General features: G+C 37.5%; 1 protein-coding gene across 3 annotated transcripts; it reads right to left on the reverse strand.

The window, feature by feature from the left end:
* Nucleotides 1–9368: 9368 nt before the first annotated feature.
* On the reverse strand, nt 9369–11891 carry LOC141804489 (nicotinamide riboside kinase 2-like). 3 transcript variants are annotated; one of them, XM_074688941.1, is made up of 8 exons: nt 11573–11891; nt 11396–11486; nt 10659–10707; nt 10245–10419; nt 10086–10157; nt 9892–9998; nt 9714–9799; nt 9369–9615 (listed from the first exon to the last, which is right to left on the reverse strand). In XM_074688941.1, exons 1-7 carry the CDS (start codon nt 11596–11598, stop codon nt 9714–9716), a joined length of 606 nt encoding a protein of 201 aa, XP_074545042.1. In that variant the 5' UTR covers nt 11599–11891; the 3' UTR covers nt 9369–9615. The 3 variants fall into 3 exon arrangements, with proteins under 3 accessions (XP_074545042.1, XP_074545041.1, XP_074545043.1); XM_074688940.1 differs by having other exon boundaries at nt 9369–9618; nt 11573–11890; XM_074688942.1 differs by lacking the exons at nt 10659–10707; nt 11573–11891 and having other exon boundaries at nt 9369–9618; nt 11396–11485.
* Nucleotides 11892–15157: the final 3266 nt, after the last annotated feature.

The raw sequence follows: 15157 nt of genomic DNA on the forward strand, positions 1-15157 counted from the left end.
CGTTGTTACTTCTTGCGACACTGACCCTTCACCACAGGGCGGCAGGCTGCGTCTGTGTCACATCCTGAGATCAGACAGACCAGGTCTCCAGGAGCCTGTCATCATCCATCCTGAGAGACTGTGCAGATCCATTGAAAAACTATTACAGCTTAGGTTTCCTGGGCTTAATTTGGTTTTGGGAGAATGCTTCTTCTAACAAACATCTGCATGAAGCTCAGAGCAGTTTTTTTTTTTTGTTTTTTTATATTTTTTATATTATATTTTGATAATTGGTTGGCTGAGCATTTTCAAAGACGAAAAGCAGATTGAGCATCAAAGCACACTCCATCTCTGTGTGTGTGGGGAGGTTGTTCCAGAGTGCTACAAACTCAACATCTGGAAATAAACTCTTGATGCTTTAACTTGTTTATCACTTAAACATAACAGAAATGAAAGTCAGAATTTATTCGTTAACTGCTGAAATTGGTCTGAAATTTACAATCAAAGTCATAACAGGACTTTTTTATTCAACTGTGATGGAAACAATGGACAGAACAGCAGCTACTCCAAAGTGAAGCCAAAACATTTAAAACACAGTGTCATCCAACTTGTCGAAAAAAAGAGACACAAAAACTTTCCCGTCCCTCCACACGTATTTTAGAGAATCACGTCACATTTCATGAGTCACATATCTTGAAAGTAATGACACCATCTGAAATGACCTACACGTTACATCTGGTCTTAAAGGTATACACACGTAAATGTTGCATCCTGTCAAAATGAGTTGAACAGATTGAACATGGGTCAAACTAGAACATCGACAGATAAATGTTTCTTTGATCTGTACGAAGCAGTGGCGATTGCTCTAAGACTGCAAGGGAAGCTCAGCTTCCCCTAAAATGTCCCCAAATAAGTGCTATGTTCTGCTGTGTGTACATTTCATTGACAAAATATGCGCTAGAATTCCTTCATCTTTAGTTCAGAATCAGCTCCTATCACAGGTAACTGGCTTCACCTCCTTCTCATTCATCCCTGCAGCGTCTTAGCACTTTAATACAGTCGGACGCTGAGCGTCTTCTGACTTCAGCGGGGAAGCTAGAGTGGGTTGTTCCACTGTGGAAACTGGACGATCATTGGATAAACGCTGGGCTTTGTCCCGCCCATCGGACGCTCAGCGTCTCTGAGGGTCTATGAGGCAGTGGGCTGGCCTGGACGCAGGGCTTCTGCATGATGATTGGATGATCTGTCTGAGGCCGAATCCCTTTTTGATTGACAGTGAAATGAGCCAGTCAGCGATCTTGAAGTATAACTCTCCACCGGAGCATCTTGTGAGTTTTACATTTACTTGTTCTGGACTGATCTGGAGGCTTTATCGACCCCCAGAGAGTTTACCTTTCTTAAAAACAATGAGCGTTGTGTTTAAAGATTCTCTCTCTTTTTACCAATAAGCAGCTACAGCTACAGCTGCAGAGCTTCTCCCCCTGTCACTCACACTTACAGCCTGTCGTAGTCTCACATAACAGCTCCAGCTGCTAACAAGCTGACACGGAGGGTAGAATTTACCTTTGAATTAATAGACAAATTTATGGTGTAGGCTGGAAAAAATGAGCTTCCCCTCCTTGACTGACCAGCAGCCGCCACTGTTTCTGAAATATATGGTGACAGTTAAAGGTGGCAGCTATTTTGTTCATGTATGAGAGAGTAGTAGCCGTACAACCTTGTTTGGCAAGATTGGAGTGTTGATAAACGATGAGCAGCTATTTTCCTCTTTTTTTTTTACTGCTTCAACCAAGCTGCACAGTCTCAAAACCATTACAACTATTAAATATTGTTGAAAGTTAATTTATAATGTTGCAGCCATTAATTGTGGTTAGTTATGGACACATTATTCAACATGACAAAACCCTCTTCTTGCCCTTCATAGCAGCAACTGCAACTAAACAACTTGTAGCACTTTGTCGCACTAGCTAAGGGTTTTCCTTCTGTCTAAATTTGTGTTGTACATCGCTTTAGACAAAAGCATCTGCTAAACGAAACTGTAGAGCTGTAGAAGGGTCCAAGTGATAAAGTGGCCTTTCTTTAGAATGACATACAACAGGGGTGGCCAACCTGTGGCTCGTGAGCCGCATGTGGCTCTTTGCCTTTCGGTGTGCGGCCCTTTATCCATTCATTAAAAAATGTATATAGTTATGAGTAGTGGTGCTACTGATAGTAGTGGTGCTGATCAATCTAAACTATATATATGGATCCCAACGTTGGGATCAGTTGGAATCAGTTGGGATTGATACTTAAGTTTCAGTTTCTCTTCTCTAGTACGAATTGAAATGCACAAACACAGTAAATCTCACTTTGAAAATTGGAAATGTATTGATTTTCATTTTATGTCATTTCCTATATGTGTGAGAGGAAGTGTGTTTGTAAAACCATGTGTGTGATGTGGCTCACTGTAGTACCATGGTATTTTTTGTAGCTCTTGGTCTCTGACTGGTTGGCTACCCCTGACATTCAACATGTTATGACACAAAAAAATAAAACAAAGTAGACCCTGAACTGTTGAAGAGCTGAAATCAATGAGAAAATTTCACTTTTAAAACTCAAGAAACTGGTCTTTTCAGTTTGGCAACCTTTACTGAGTGTGTTTATAAGAGGAGTCTTCTTTTTTTAAACATGTTGCTGGTATCAAATTAAAAATACGTTTGTTACTTATGAACAATCACTTCTGTTCCCATGTTCCTTATTTGCACTGTTTTCAAGAAAATATACGCTAATACTAAAATTCTCCTTCCACCATCTTGAACAGTGTCCCAGCTCGTTTGGATCACTTATTAATTACTCTCTGACTATGATTTGTTAGCTGAATAAGACACACACTCACACTCACATACACACACAGCCCTCCCCAGCTCAGACTTTGTCACCTCTCAAATGAAGAGCCAAATAGGGCATGAGCATGGTGAGCCTGTGTGCTTTTCTATTTTTACTCTCAGAAACCTTCCCCCTGGTCCAGAGTCTGGCCCCGCCTGCTCTCTGCTTCTCCCGCAGTTCCAGATTTATAAGAGCCGCAGATCCTCGGCACTGGTTTGGCACAAGACTTCCCGAGCAGGACATGTAAGCCACAAAAGTTAGCCAGTAAGTATTAATGCTGAATTGAGTCTTTCTTGTGTGTCTGACGTGAAAGTAAACAAATCACAACAAATGTTGCCACAAAAACTAATCTTTACTGTAAGTTGTCAGTGTTTGGAAATAAAGTAAACACTCTGTGGTTGTTTTCTTGGTGCGCCTACAGCAGCAGCAGCAGCAGAAAGATCCTTCCCCGTGTCAAAGACTAATTCTTTTACGCTTTGAAATATCTTATCCCATGAATCTAGGTATCCAGGGCTGCTCACAGCTTTGCTTCTTGTGAGATTAAAGGAAGATGATGGTCTTAAAATGGTTTTACCACAAGAAAACTGCCCCTACAAGGAATACACCTGTTGTCTTCCCCTGAGGCCTCACACTGCCAGTCTGAGGAGTTTACACCTAAATGATAGATCCAGAGGTTTACCACTGAGCATGGGGAGACAATGCAGGTGAGACGCTGATCAGAATGTTTGAAAGAAATGAAATAAATACTCTCTGTCATGTGTGAGTTTGAAATAAAACTTGTTTGAACGGCTGTTTTAAAATAGAGATGTCTGATAAATGATGAATTGCGGGAGATTTGACGCTCAGGTTTCTTGTGACACCTGTCTTGCTTATCGTTGATTAACCTTTGCCAATCATGAGCGCTGCCAGCTGTCCTCACGTTTCGGTTTCAAACAACCTGTTTCTGCTTTCACGTTTGTCGATCTGCACGTGACGAATTGAGAGTCGAGGATGCTTAATATGTGAGCTATTAAAAACCGTCTCTTAACACGCTGCCAAGGAATGGACCCTGACCCAGATACCTGACAGGGTGAGGGGGTTAGTCTGACTGAAGGCTGCTTCTGGTCAAACTTTCTCAACAGTATTAACAATTTATTTTATTCTCAAGTGTCTTTCAAAGCTCTCAAGGTCACCTTACAAAGCAGAGTTAAATTAAAGATTTCATTCTCTAAAGATCTACACAGTTAAAGAAAAAATACGGTTTATTCAGGCAACAGAGGACATGTTATGACCTTTTCTTAGAAATAGATAACTTAAAGATAAAAGATAGATAATTGCCCGGCATTTCCTGCTCTATTTTATAAAAATATTAGTTGAAAAGATCTATTTCCTTACTTTTTAAAATTTGTTTTGTGTCTAATATTGTATTAAATTTATTTAAAAGTGAGACAGCTAGCCTAAACTAAAAACATAAGGCGCAAAATAAATAAATAAAAAAAAATAGATAAATAAAAGACAGTTAATTAATCATAAATTGGTAAAAGTCTAATACCTAAATGTAGATTTTGATTTATGTTAAATAATATATTTTATTTTGCTTTATTGTATTCTAAATGCTTATTTTACAGAGGATTAATCATGTAAATTGGTTACAGTTACCATAGTTAGGTCAGTTTAAGGGAGTCTTGAAAGAACAGTACCTGTATTCACAAAGTCAGACATAAGAAAAATAAAATTCAAGAAAATCAATTTGAGAAAAATGGATAATATAAATGAGACCCCAAATTAGTGTGATTTCTCAGTAAAAATTGAAAAATAAATAAATAAATAAATAAATAAATAAATAAATAAATAAATAAAAACAAAGTAGAGAAATAATAATAATAATAATAATAATAATAATAATAATAATGATGATGATGATAATAATGATAATAATAAAAATAATAATAAAAAGTATCAAAATGAATGTTAGACATTAAATTAATAGTAAATCTGCACTGATGTCTTCTCCCTCTGTTTGGCTGTAATGAGGTTTTAAGACATGCAGAATCGAGCTGTGACGGCTGCTGTTAGGTACCCTCTCCTCAGCTGTTGGTGTTAAAGTTTACCGGCTCCACATGTCGCTTATATCTCTCTCTGTTACTGCAAACTGATCAGGTACAAATGCCAGTTACATAATCCACCACAAGCTGCCTTTAAACTTCTGAATAGATGGCAGAGGCTGGGCCAGCTTCTCGTTTTACAACATGAAAAGGTAACGCTGTACTCTACTGTACATCTCTATATGTGGCGCTCGTAAGCTGCTCTTAAACACTCAATTTACAATTATGACAAAAGCTGCCAGATAAAACATGTTAACTGTGATGTTAGTGAGGTCCAAAATTAATGTGTTGTATATTTTAATCACATGCTATTTTGTCCCTTAAGCCACACCGTGGTTTAGCTACTGCAGCGTCTTCCCGCTTCAACACTGATGAACTATTTAAAAGCACATTTCACCTAAAAAATCTCCCAGAAAACTCTGAAACAATTAGTCGTTTGTAACCAGTACAACTAAGAATCACCTTTGAGCTAAGCATACAGGTGCAGCTGGTAGAACAAGTATCAGAGGGTGTCATGAAAACTAACAGAGCAATATTTTTGATTGACAGAACATTTGATTTCCCTGTCCCGACTTGCTAAGACAAGTTTACATTTCACCAGAGACTTACTTTTAGAGTCCCGATAATGACGTGTTCACATGATTAAAATGTCATCGTTTGTGGCTGACTTGTGATATTCATTAACCTTAAATTGTAATTATTTCTTAAGCCTCATGTCTAAATTACCTATTTCAGGGATTTAGAAAGAGATTTTTTTTTTTATATTTATTACTGTGTAAAACTTCATTTTTGTATTATTATAAAAATAAAAAACAACAACAACACTAGTAATGATAATCATATAATAATAATAATAATAATAATAATAATAATAACAATAATAATAATAATAATAATAATAATAATAATAATAATAATAATAATAATAATAATAATAATAATACTTATTATTATTATTATTATTATTATTACTATTATTATTATTATTATTATTATTATTATTATCATTATTATTATTTTATTTATGTATATATATATTTTTAGAATAGGAATAGAAAAGAATTATTTTATTGATCCCAAACTGGGAAACTGTTGTGTTACAGCGGCAATTGTTGGAATCAGTAAAAAAATATATACATACGCTTTTTAAATATAACAAGAAAGTATGTAAGAGATACATACACCAGTTGTCATTTAACAACCCGACCAGTTCTACATTTTTTTGACAAAGGCATTTGTTATGAGGCTAACGATTTGACAGCTAAGTTATAATATAATGCAGTTTGAACAGGTCATCCTGTCGGCATCTAAATTATTTACTTTTTATAATAATTTGTCAAATTCGGTGCCCCTTGTGGACAAAATTATATTACGTATTACTTACTACTTTGCTATGTAGGTCTCAGCCAATTAAAAAAAAGTTACCCTGCTGTCTTTCAAATCTTAAACATCTTACTCATAAACTTTCATATTAATAATATCAAATATTTGTCAAAGTCATAAAAAGTCTGCTGTAGCTGTGTGTTGTTTATTTCCTTGTTTGACACAAGTCGTGAAAGTCACCTTATAGACGGAGTTAATTTTACCCTGATGGTGATTTTGAAGATGATATAGACAAAGTTAAAGCTCAGTCGATCTCATACAACGCTCAAACATGTCAAAGTCAATGCCATAACTTTTGAACTTCAATAGTCTTAATGTTAAAATGTGAACAAGTATTAATCTTAAAGAGTCAGTTATAGTTAAGTATTTTTTTGAAAGTTGACCTTAGTGATTATTTTTTGTTATAAATTCATTATGGTACAGCTGTTAAAGCCCACTGTAGGCATAAAACAGGTTGAGTTATTCCCATGTGTTCGGTCACAGTCAGTCATTCATTCAGAGCTATAACCACAACTGTTCACATGCCTCGGGGGTCCTCACTCAGGGCTCTGTTCAGCATGTGACAGCCGCTCGCCCCCCGCGTCCCAGCCTCTCCGCCCAAATATGGACGCCCCTGCTGTACTTTTTGGGGTTGCCATAGTGGCGGCTGACGTGGGAGCACATGCCAACCCACAAGCTTCTCACCTTACCCGTCCTCCCCGCTGTGGCGTGTGGGGACCGGCCCCTGAGTCAGAGCCTGCTGTGGAGGCTGTGGGTTGGTTGGGGTGGGGAGGGTCAGTAATTGGCTGAGCACTTGTTAAATATATTCCCCTGACACCCTCCAGCACTTAGCCTAAATATAAACTGACAGAGCAGCCACCTCCTGCTCCAGACCAACTGTTGGTATGTGAAGACTTCCAGAAACGCATCACAAGACCCTGAAAAGCCCCTGAACACACACCCTCTGCCAGGTCCTAACCGGGGGGTGTACAGTGTGAGGCAATGCAGGAAAAATCAAAGCACAGACAGGCTTCAAAATATTTCCCTCTGACAGTAAATCCTTCGATGTCTCACTCAGGTGAGTCATTCGTAGTAAGTTTATCAACAGATAAGAAACTTTCAAGGTCGACAGATAATTCACAGAGCTTCTGCTATCAGAGAATCAATAAAAGTGAAAATTTACCGCTCTTTGTTTGACCTCATTTCTCTGATGAGTGTGCTGGCTCGGTGGGGATGACTTTTCAGAGGACAGTCACTCTTTGAAACAACCTGTAAAACAAACAATAAGCTGTCTGAGGGGACACTGAGGCAGACATTTTGCTTCCTGACACTGCAAGGCCAGAATATACAGAGGCATAAGGAGGCATCAGGGCTGATTAATGTTTCCCATTAATCAACAATCGTCCTGTTCACTCAGCTTAATTATTAGGACACTTCCTGTCCCTGGGATAACTGATTATGGTAGTTTTATGTCACACCTACAACAAATTGAGGTTATTTTAGACGTTAACCTGAAATCATATCACTATTCTTTACAACAAAGCTGAAACAAGCATACTGTTCATATTTTTAAAAGAAAACTTAAGACCTTCCTTTTAAATCTGGCTTTTAGCTGATTTTATTTATTTTTATTTTACATAATATTTTAAAGTATTTTAACCCTTTAATTTTGTTTTATTTCTACATTTCAGTTCCGATTTTCTAATTGGAATTTTCTTCTTTGTTTATTACTTTTCCTTTTATTATCCTATTTTAGCTATTTTTACTATGTACCTGATATTACACTTTCTCATTTAACCATATTATGTATCCAACTTTTATTTTATATTGTTATATTATTTAATTTATTTATTCATTTATTTTTATTTTATTTATTTTCATTTATTTATTCATTTACTTATCTTACCCTATCGTATTTTTGAGTATTTTTTTTATTATTATTTATTAATTTATTTGTTTGTTCTTATTTTATTTATTTTTATTTATTCATTCATTTACTTATCTTACCCTCTATTTTGAAGTATTTTTTTTATTTTGTTTTATTTATTTTTGATTAATTAATTACTATTTTAGTTTTAGCTCTTGTGTTTTCCCATTTTAATTCAAAATGGTGTTTACGCAGTCCTCTAATTCTAACTCAGATTTCTGTAAAAAATGTCTTTTTATGTCTTTGTGTGTGTGGTTTGGGGGAGGGGGGATCGCGGGGGTCTCAAGTTTTAATTTTTTTTTAATTATGCAATTTTTCTGCTTTTTATTCCACTTCTTGTTATTTCTTTTTTTTTTCAGATTTTTTTTTTGTTTTTTTTGTAAAGCGCTTTATAGTACAAAGTCCTTCATGAAAAGTGCGATACAAATAAAGTTTGTTTGATTGATTGATTGATCCTTCACACCCACTCTTTAGATATCATATCAGTGAGAGAAAGTTGATCAGTGAGTCATTTGTTGCGTTAAAGACTCAGCCGTTATATTGATCATGTGTCCCTTTTTTGTGGAGCTGGAGCCAATCACAGCTGTCATTTGGAGCAGCCAATCACAGAGCTTACACGTAGAAACAATCAACCATTAACGTGCACACACCTATCATACCAATTTCAGTGTTGATGTAGTGACCTATCAACCTTTTGAGCACGTTTTTGGATGTTTATGGAAGTAATAACCACTGCCCCACTGTGCAGCCCGGCTTATAGATGATTAAAATAGACCATCTTTGATAAATATAGTCAAACTTAAAACAGAAACCTAAAATGTTAGATTCTCTTCTTTGTGTTGTATCTGGCAGCTTAATGTGGGTTCAACCCAATCTCCCACCATCCTCCTCCTCCATTCGTCATTTTATGAGTCTTTTAATCTTATCTGTGCGGTAAGAGCCCTAATAACAAAAACAATCAGTCGCTAACGTTTGAGCTGTAAAACGTGAGGAACATGCTCTGTGTGTGAACTTGTGTGAGCCTGTGTGTGTGTGATGATGAGTCAGGAGACAGAACAAAAGACAGGAAACATCAGGTTCATTCAATCGTTTCATTTCGCTTTGAGACACAAATCCGTCCTCCCAGCCGGCTCGTTAAACTTTTATTCTTTCACATTTTAACAAGATCAGAGCGAGAGCCGTTACGATGTCGAACGCTGGGCAGTCCGGAGATGGTTTATCTTTTAGAAAAAAGAAGTTACACAGGGTTATACAAAACAGAAATCTTCTGCCATTAGTTCTTAATAAGTTACAGGATTGACTATTTACAGAATCAGACTAGATGTACAGAAGTGGGGTCACACGCTGAAGCACAATGATATTTACAAGTCTATACACAGATCCACTGTCAGCCTCGTCCTGCTGTGGAGACAGAGAGGAGAGAGAAGTTACTAACACTGAAAGATAGAAATGACACTAATCTGTGTGTGTGAGTGAGTGTGTGTGTGTGTGTTTACCTATGAGTTGTTCAGCAGGGAGTTCTGGATGCTTTGATACACTGTGCTGTAGATTTCCTCCTTCGAAGTCATCCCGTCCAGGTATTCTGTTTGAAAACGATGAGTTAAAGTGAGTCAAAGTTGTAGAGGAAGTTGCTTTTATTTTGAAAGAGACAGAAAGTGTTGCTTCTTGACGTACTTATTCTATCACAGTTGTTCTCCATCTCCTTCCTGTGCTTCAAGTACATGGGCCAGACGTGGCCGTCGAACAGGTCAGGGGGGTCGGGGACTGTGTATGTCCTTGTGCTGCAGGAACAGAGTGAATTGATTTATGTTGGGGTCTGAGAAACGTCCCTGAATGTGTGTCTATCAGTGAGTTGAAGAGCTGCTCACCTTCTCCTCCTCTTGCACTCCTCATAAGGAATGGAAATGTAGAAACATTCGTCGTAGATGTCAATGAGAGGCCTGGAGAAGGGGAGCAGAGGCTCAGGTTAGCACAAAGGTCAAAGACCTGTTACATGTTCAGGGGGTGAAAAGAGAGGGGTGACCCACAGGTAGTTGTAGATGAGGAACCCTTCTACGATCAGAATATGGATCCCTTTCTCCGAGTCGGCCTCCTCGGCTTCAGGCGACAGGCTGACGCCGTGCGAGCGGGCGAACTTGACCGGGTTCTCCTGCCAGCCTTTCACAGTGTTCACCATGGCCTCCATGTCCAGAGCAGTGATCACTGATGCACAAGAAGAAGAGAAAACCAGAGCGGCCTTCACCACACATGACACCAACCCTCCTCACTAATGTGCTTTAACACACATCAGTCACCATCAGTGAGCGCCTGAAGCACTCACAGAATAGATGATTGATTATTTATCATTAAGTTTACGATTGATTGGTTACCAAACGAGAGAAATGTGTAGGAAAGAAAGAGTACATTACTGCATGGTTTTCCTACAGGAAATCCATTCTTACCATCCCACTGTCTAAAGCCGTCCTCCCCGACTTCTATTTGATCGGGTTTCTGAAATAACAGTCACCAATAAAACATTGCTGCAACCTAGTAACCAGCCGGAGCTGATGGCACCTGGACAGGACAAGTCAAGGACTCGTCTCCACCTAAAGGAGCGCGCTGACATGTTTGAGAGCCGTTTACAAAGCGCTGACGGGGTATTAGCTTTCTAACAGAAAGATTTAAACCTTAACTTCTACTATCCAATGAGTTCTTTTAAGGATCAAACTTTTTTTAGTTTGCTTTTCTTTTTTTTGTAGATTGCGCCTTCTTTTTTTCCGCAGTAAAAGCACACTTAAGCCTATTTAAAAATAATCTGTAAATCCGTACTGTCCCTGAATGCAGCACCAAAGGATGGTTGTGTTAGATAAAGGTGTTAATACTCATGCAAGAAAAAGTGGGCTGCAGAATTTGCATCATGATTGGCCAAAGTCTGACTTTAAGTGGGGACGTTCGGCCCTTTGATTGGCTGTCCAGGAGACAATCAGCCAGATGTATTACTAGGCTACTGAGACGACAGGACATCGGCAGGTCAGACTGGGGGAAACAAAATGTCCTCAAGGGCAAATTTAACGTAGTGAATTAAGTTTATCTGACATGATACTTACCTTCTCTACATCAAATAAAGTTTCTATGTCTTTATCTTAGCAGGTTTTGATTCAAGTAAGCTTTAAAATAATTTCACAGAAAGTTAACTTACCTTGAAAAAGTCATCCTGATGCACCACACAACAGTTGGGTAATGTCTTTAGAAGTCTATTTGTCAAAGTGGTCTTCCCACCGTTGGTCACTCTGAAAGTAAAGCACATGTCACACATGAGTCACATCCATTCAAATATAAAAAGACAAAAATAAAACAGATTTCTAAAGAGACTTACCCTCCAATGCCAATGATGAACTTCATCTTTAGGGTTTTTTTTATTGGTCTCTTGTGGAATTCAGTAAATAAAAGAAGGGAACCCAGCCAAAGCAAACACTCTTCCTCTAAAAACCTCTCCTTCTCCTCCGCCACAGACGTCCCCCCCTTTTACTACTTCATTGATAGACAATCTCTCTGCCGGGCATTTAAAGGATTTAGCTGCAGCGTCACAGCCTCCCTCGCTCTCGGCCCCCTTTTCCCTCAGCCAATGAGACGGCTCTTTACAGCTGGGCTGCACCAATGAGGAGGAGGAGGACCTGGGGGCCTCGACATTTGCATGAAAGTAGATCCTAAATTTTCCACCTGCTGTCAGTAGTCTGTGAACATCAGCCAAGCAAATGCGCGACAAATCCCTGGGCTAACACAGTTCTAGGAAGATAATAGAGAAATATGTGACGGGCTGAGCTGTGAAACATGAAATTAATTCTCTCTTTGGAGGGAGATGCTGTCACATGTGGAGTTACTACACACTGGAGCTTTAATCTTATACAAGTTTGGTTTGAGATACTTCAGTTCTTTTAATAAAAGAGGATGAGGAGAACAGCTCAATAAAATGTAAGATACAGAGTCTAGGAGTGTCTGGACTCCTCTCGCTGAAACATCTGTGTCACAGCTTGGGGGAAAACCAGTTTATCTTGGATTTGTGAGGGAAAAGTTTCCATGCCTAGACAGCCCTGGGTGGGTAAAAACCAGAAGTTCTATATTTAGTCTCCTGTTGTGTGTACGCCTGCTGCGTCACGAATATTTCTGATGCAACCTGCAGAGTGCCTCCACCAGACATGTGACCACAGTGTCTCGAGTCACGGCTATCAGTCTGATAACTTAAGCGCCATGTTCTTATCAGCTCTCTCCTTCCGGATGTGTGCGGTGTAACCTTGTGGTTGTTGTGTTTGTACAGTGTTTGAAGAGCTCTGATTCTCTGACTGTAAGTGTGAAAGTTGTGAACTTTGAGTCCTCGCTATCAGAGCACATGGTTTCATGTCAGAAATCCTGATGGAGACGTTATTCCAGATGAGTGTGTTGTGATGATGTGTCTCCAACAGCTTTGAGTTGTAGAGGGATTTCAGTGGAGTCGAAATGTGCACGCTGGTTGAGAATCTGGCATTACAAAACTGTCCCATATGGGCTGACATATGTAGGGCACTGTAGCAAATGGTCAGCCACGTGGAGCATGTGGTGCACATACATGTCCCCCCTCAGAGACTTCACTTCACTCACAGTTGGTTGAATAATTGGGATCTGACTTTAGTTTTCACTTTTTAACTTCTTAGATCCCCTTTAGATAAAAACCAGACCCTAAATCCACACATATACAAATCTAAACTGTGACAAACCTGAACAGTTATTAACAGTCTCAATCACTGTGTTAAAGTGATAGGCATGATCAACATTCTGCTGTGACAGAGCTGGACAGCCATGTCTTCTCTATTGCTTCTCATCTTTATGCCGAGCTATGCTAAGAGCCTCTTGACTCTGGCATTATGTTTGGAGCTTATGGATTTCTCACGTTACTCTCAGCCGTAAAGCAAATGTGCTTCTTTCAAACAGGTCGCACTGTTCTTTTAAGCCTCCTGTGGGGAGTTTTTAGCTGGTTGCAAAACACACTGATGTCTGTCTATGACCTTAACAAGCAAAACAGATGATCCATGGAAAGGTTGTTGTAATTTTTTAACCATTATAAGAGGGTAGGTGTCGGATGAGATCAGGATGAGATATTTAAACAGGAAACATGATGATCTGTCAACAAGAGGCGCCAAAACTGACACAGACAAAATTCCTCACCAAAGGCTTTAAGTCAAGATAAGAAGTAACATTGTAACAGCAATTTCACCAAATCTTATTTTTTGTGTCTGAATAGAGGGGTCCATTTAATCACTTGGTAATAGTTAGTTGTAGTAATAAATCAGCCAAGAAGTAGGGTCTTACACCCCTCTGATTTCACAGATTTAAGTTTTCTTCAGATTTCTTTTTCAACCAAAAGTGTCACCCACTGCTGGCTATGTATTATAATGCAGGATGAAAGCGTGCATGTGTTTGCTTTACACTTAAAACCAGAAGCTGAGAGTTATCAACAAACTTTAAATTTTTGTCCAATGAAAAACCAATATCTCAAGTAGGCTTTACTATATTTTTTAAAGAACCTTTAAACACTCTTATAATTTATTTGTTCTTTTTTAATACTACTACTTATAATAAATAATAATAATAAAATTTACACATTTTTTTTTAATAGCACCTTTCAAAACCTCAATAGTACCTTATAAAGATAGAATAATTAAGGAAGTTGAGATACATGGGTAAAAATCTAAATTATATATATATATATATATATATATATATATATATATATATATATATATATATATATATATATATATATATATATATATATGCAGTAAATAAGAAGATAGTGTATATATATATATATATATATATATATATATATATATATATATATATATATATATATGCAGTAAATAAGAAGATAGTATATATATATATATATATATATATATATATATATATATATATATAAATTAGTAAAAAAAATAAATAAAAATATTTTAACTTAATTTTAACTTAAGAAAAAATATAAATAATTTATTATTTAAATATATAACATTTTAACTTATTTTATCTTATTTTAATTCTTTCTATTCCTTTTTTATATCTTTTTTTGTGTCTTAACCTTATTTTTTATCTTCTTATTTACTGCACTGTTACTTTCAGCTTTTTAACTTTGTATCTTAAAGTTTTAGTTCTACATCGTTTCTTTTTTACTGTTTTAATCAATTCATTTTTTTTTAAATCTCATTTGTGTTTTTTTTTTTTAGCTTTGTTGTTTTATTTTCTTACAGTGAGTTTAACATTTTACTTTACCTTCAGTGTTTCCTTATGAAGGTCTCCAGATAGCATATCCACAGTTCCTCAGGTCATCTGCAGGAATTTTAATCAACTGTGTTCACCGTGTGCACTAGTCTAGGGGTGTGGGTTGGTGGGTTAGAGGTGGAGGTTTGTACACGGTTGTTTTTTTTTTTTTTTTGATTGGTCAAGCACTTTGTGTTGCAACCATTGTGCATGAAAAATGCTTTATAAATAAAGTTTGATTGATTGATTAAAAAAATAGTAACACAGTAACAGCAATTTCACAAACTCTTATCTTCTAGAAGAGTTGTCCTCTAAGGCCACCGTCTCCTTGCTGACAGGAAAGTATCTTAAATGTGACAGCGAGGTATTGCTAAATCATCCTTATTCTACGTACTGCTCCTTTAAGTTGCCCGTGGTGTTTTTATTGCATAAGTGCCTTGTGATCACAGTGACATTGCTTATAAAAATAAAGAGAGGTGACTCCAGGAGTGTCCAAACGACCCCTATGGAGAGCAACAGGGGACTGTGAGGTGACAAACACACCATCATCACCTGGCAGTCCGGGACAGATCATTCGTAAACACTAATTATGGATCTCATCAGTATCTGTCTGTCAGTATGTTCAGATCCTTTTCATTGCTCCTGAATGTGTCCCTCTTTAATGACAGGTCACAGC

This window comes from Halichoeres trimaculatus, unplaced genomic scaffold (assembly GCF_033239565.1).
Source record: "Halichoeres trimaculatus isolate MK-OKI-2021-1 unplaced genomic scaffold, fHalTri1.1 fHalTri1_scaffold_15, whole genome shotgun sequence".
Classification (NCBI taxonomy): Eukaryota; Metazoa; Chordata; class Actinopteri; order Labriformes; family Labridae; genus Halichoeres; species Halichoeres trimaculatus.

Excerpts from the sequence above, each read along its gene's own strand:
- LOC141804489 (XM_074688941.1), bottom strand. The coding sequence starts at position 11,598 with ATGAAGTTCATCATTGGCATTGGAGG. Across the intron at positions 10,158-10,244 it reads TTCCTCATCTACAACTACCT|GCCTCTCATTGACATCTACG; the intron begins GTGGGTCACCCC and ends CCCCTTCTCCAG. Across the intron at positions 9,800-9,891 it reads GAACAACTGTGATAGAATAA|AATACCTGGACGGGATGACT; the intron begins GTACGTCAAGAA and ends GTTTTCAAACAG.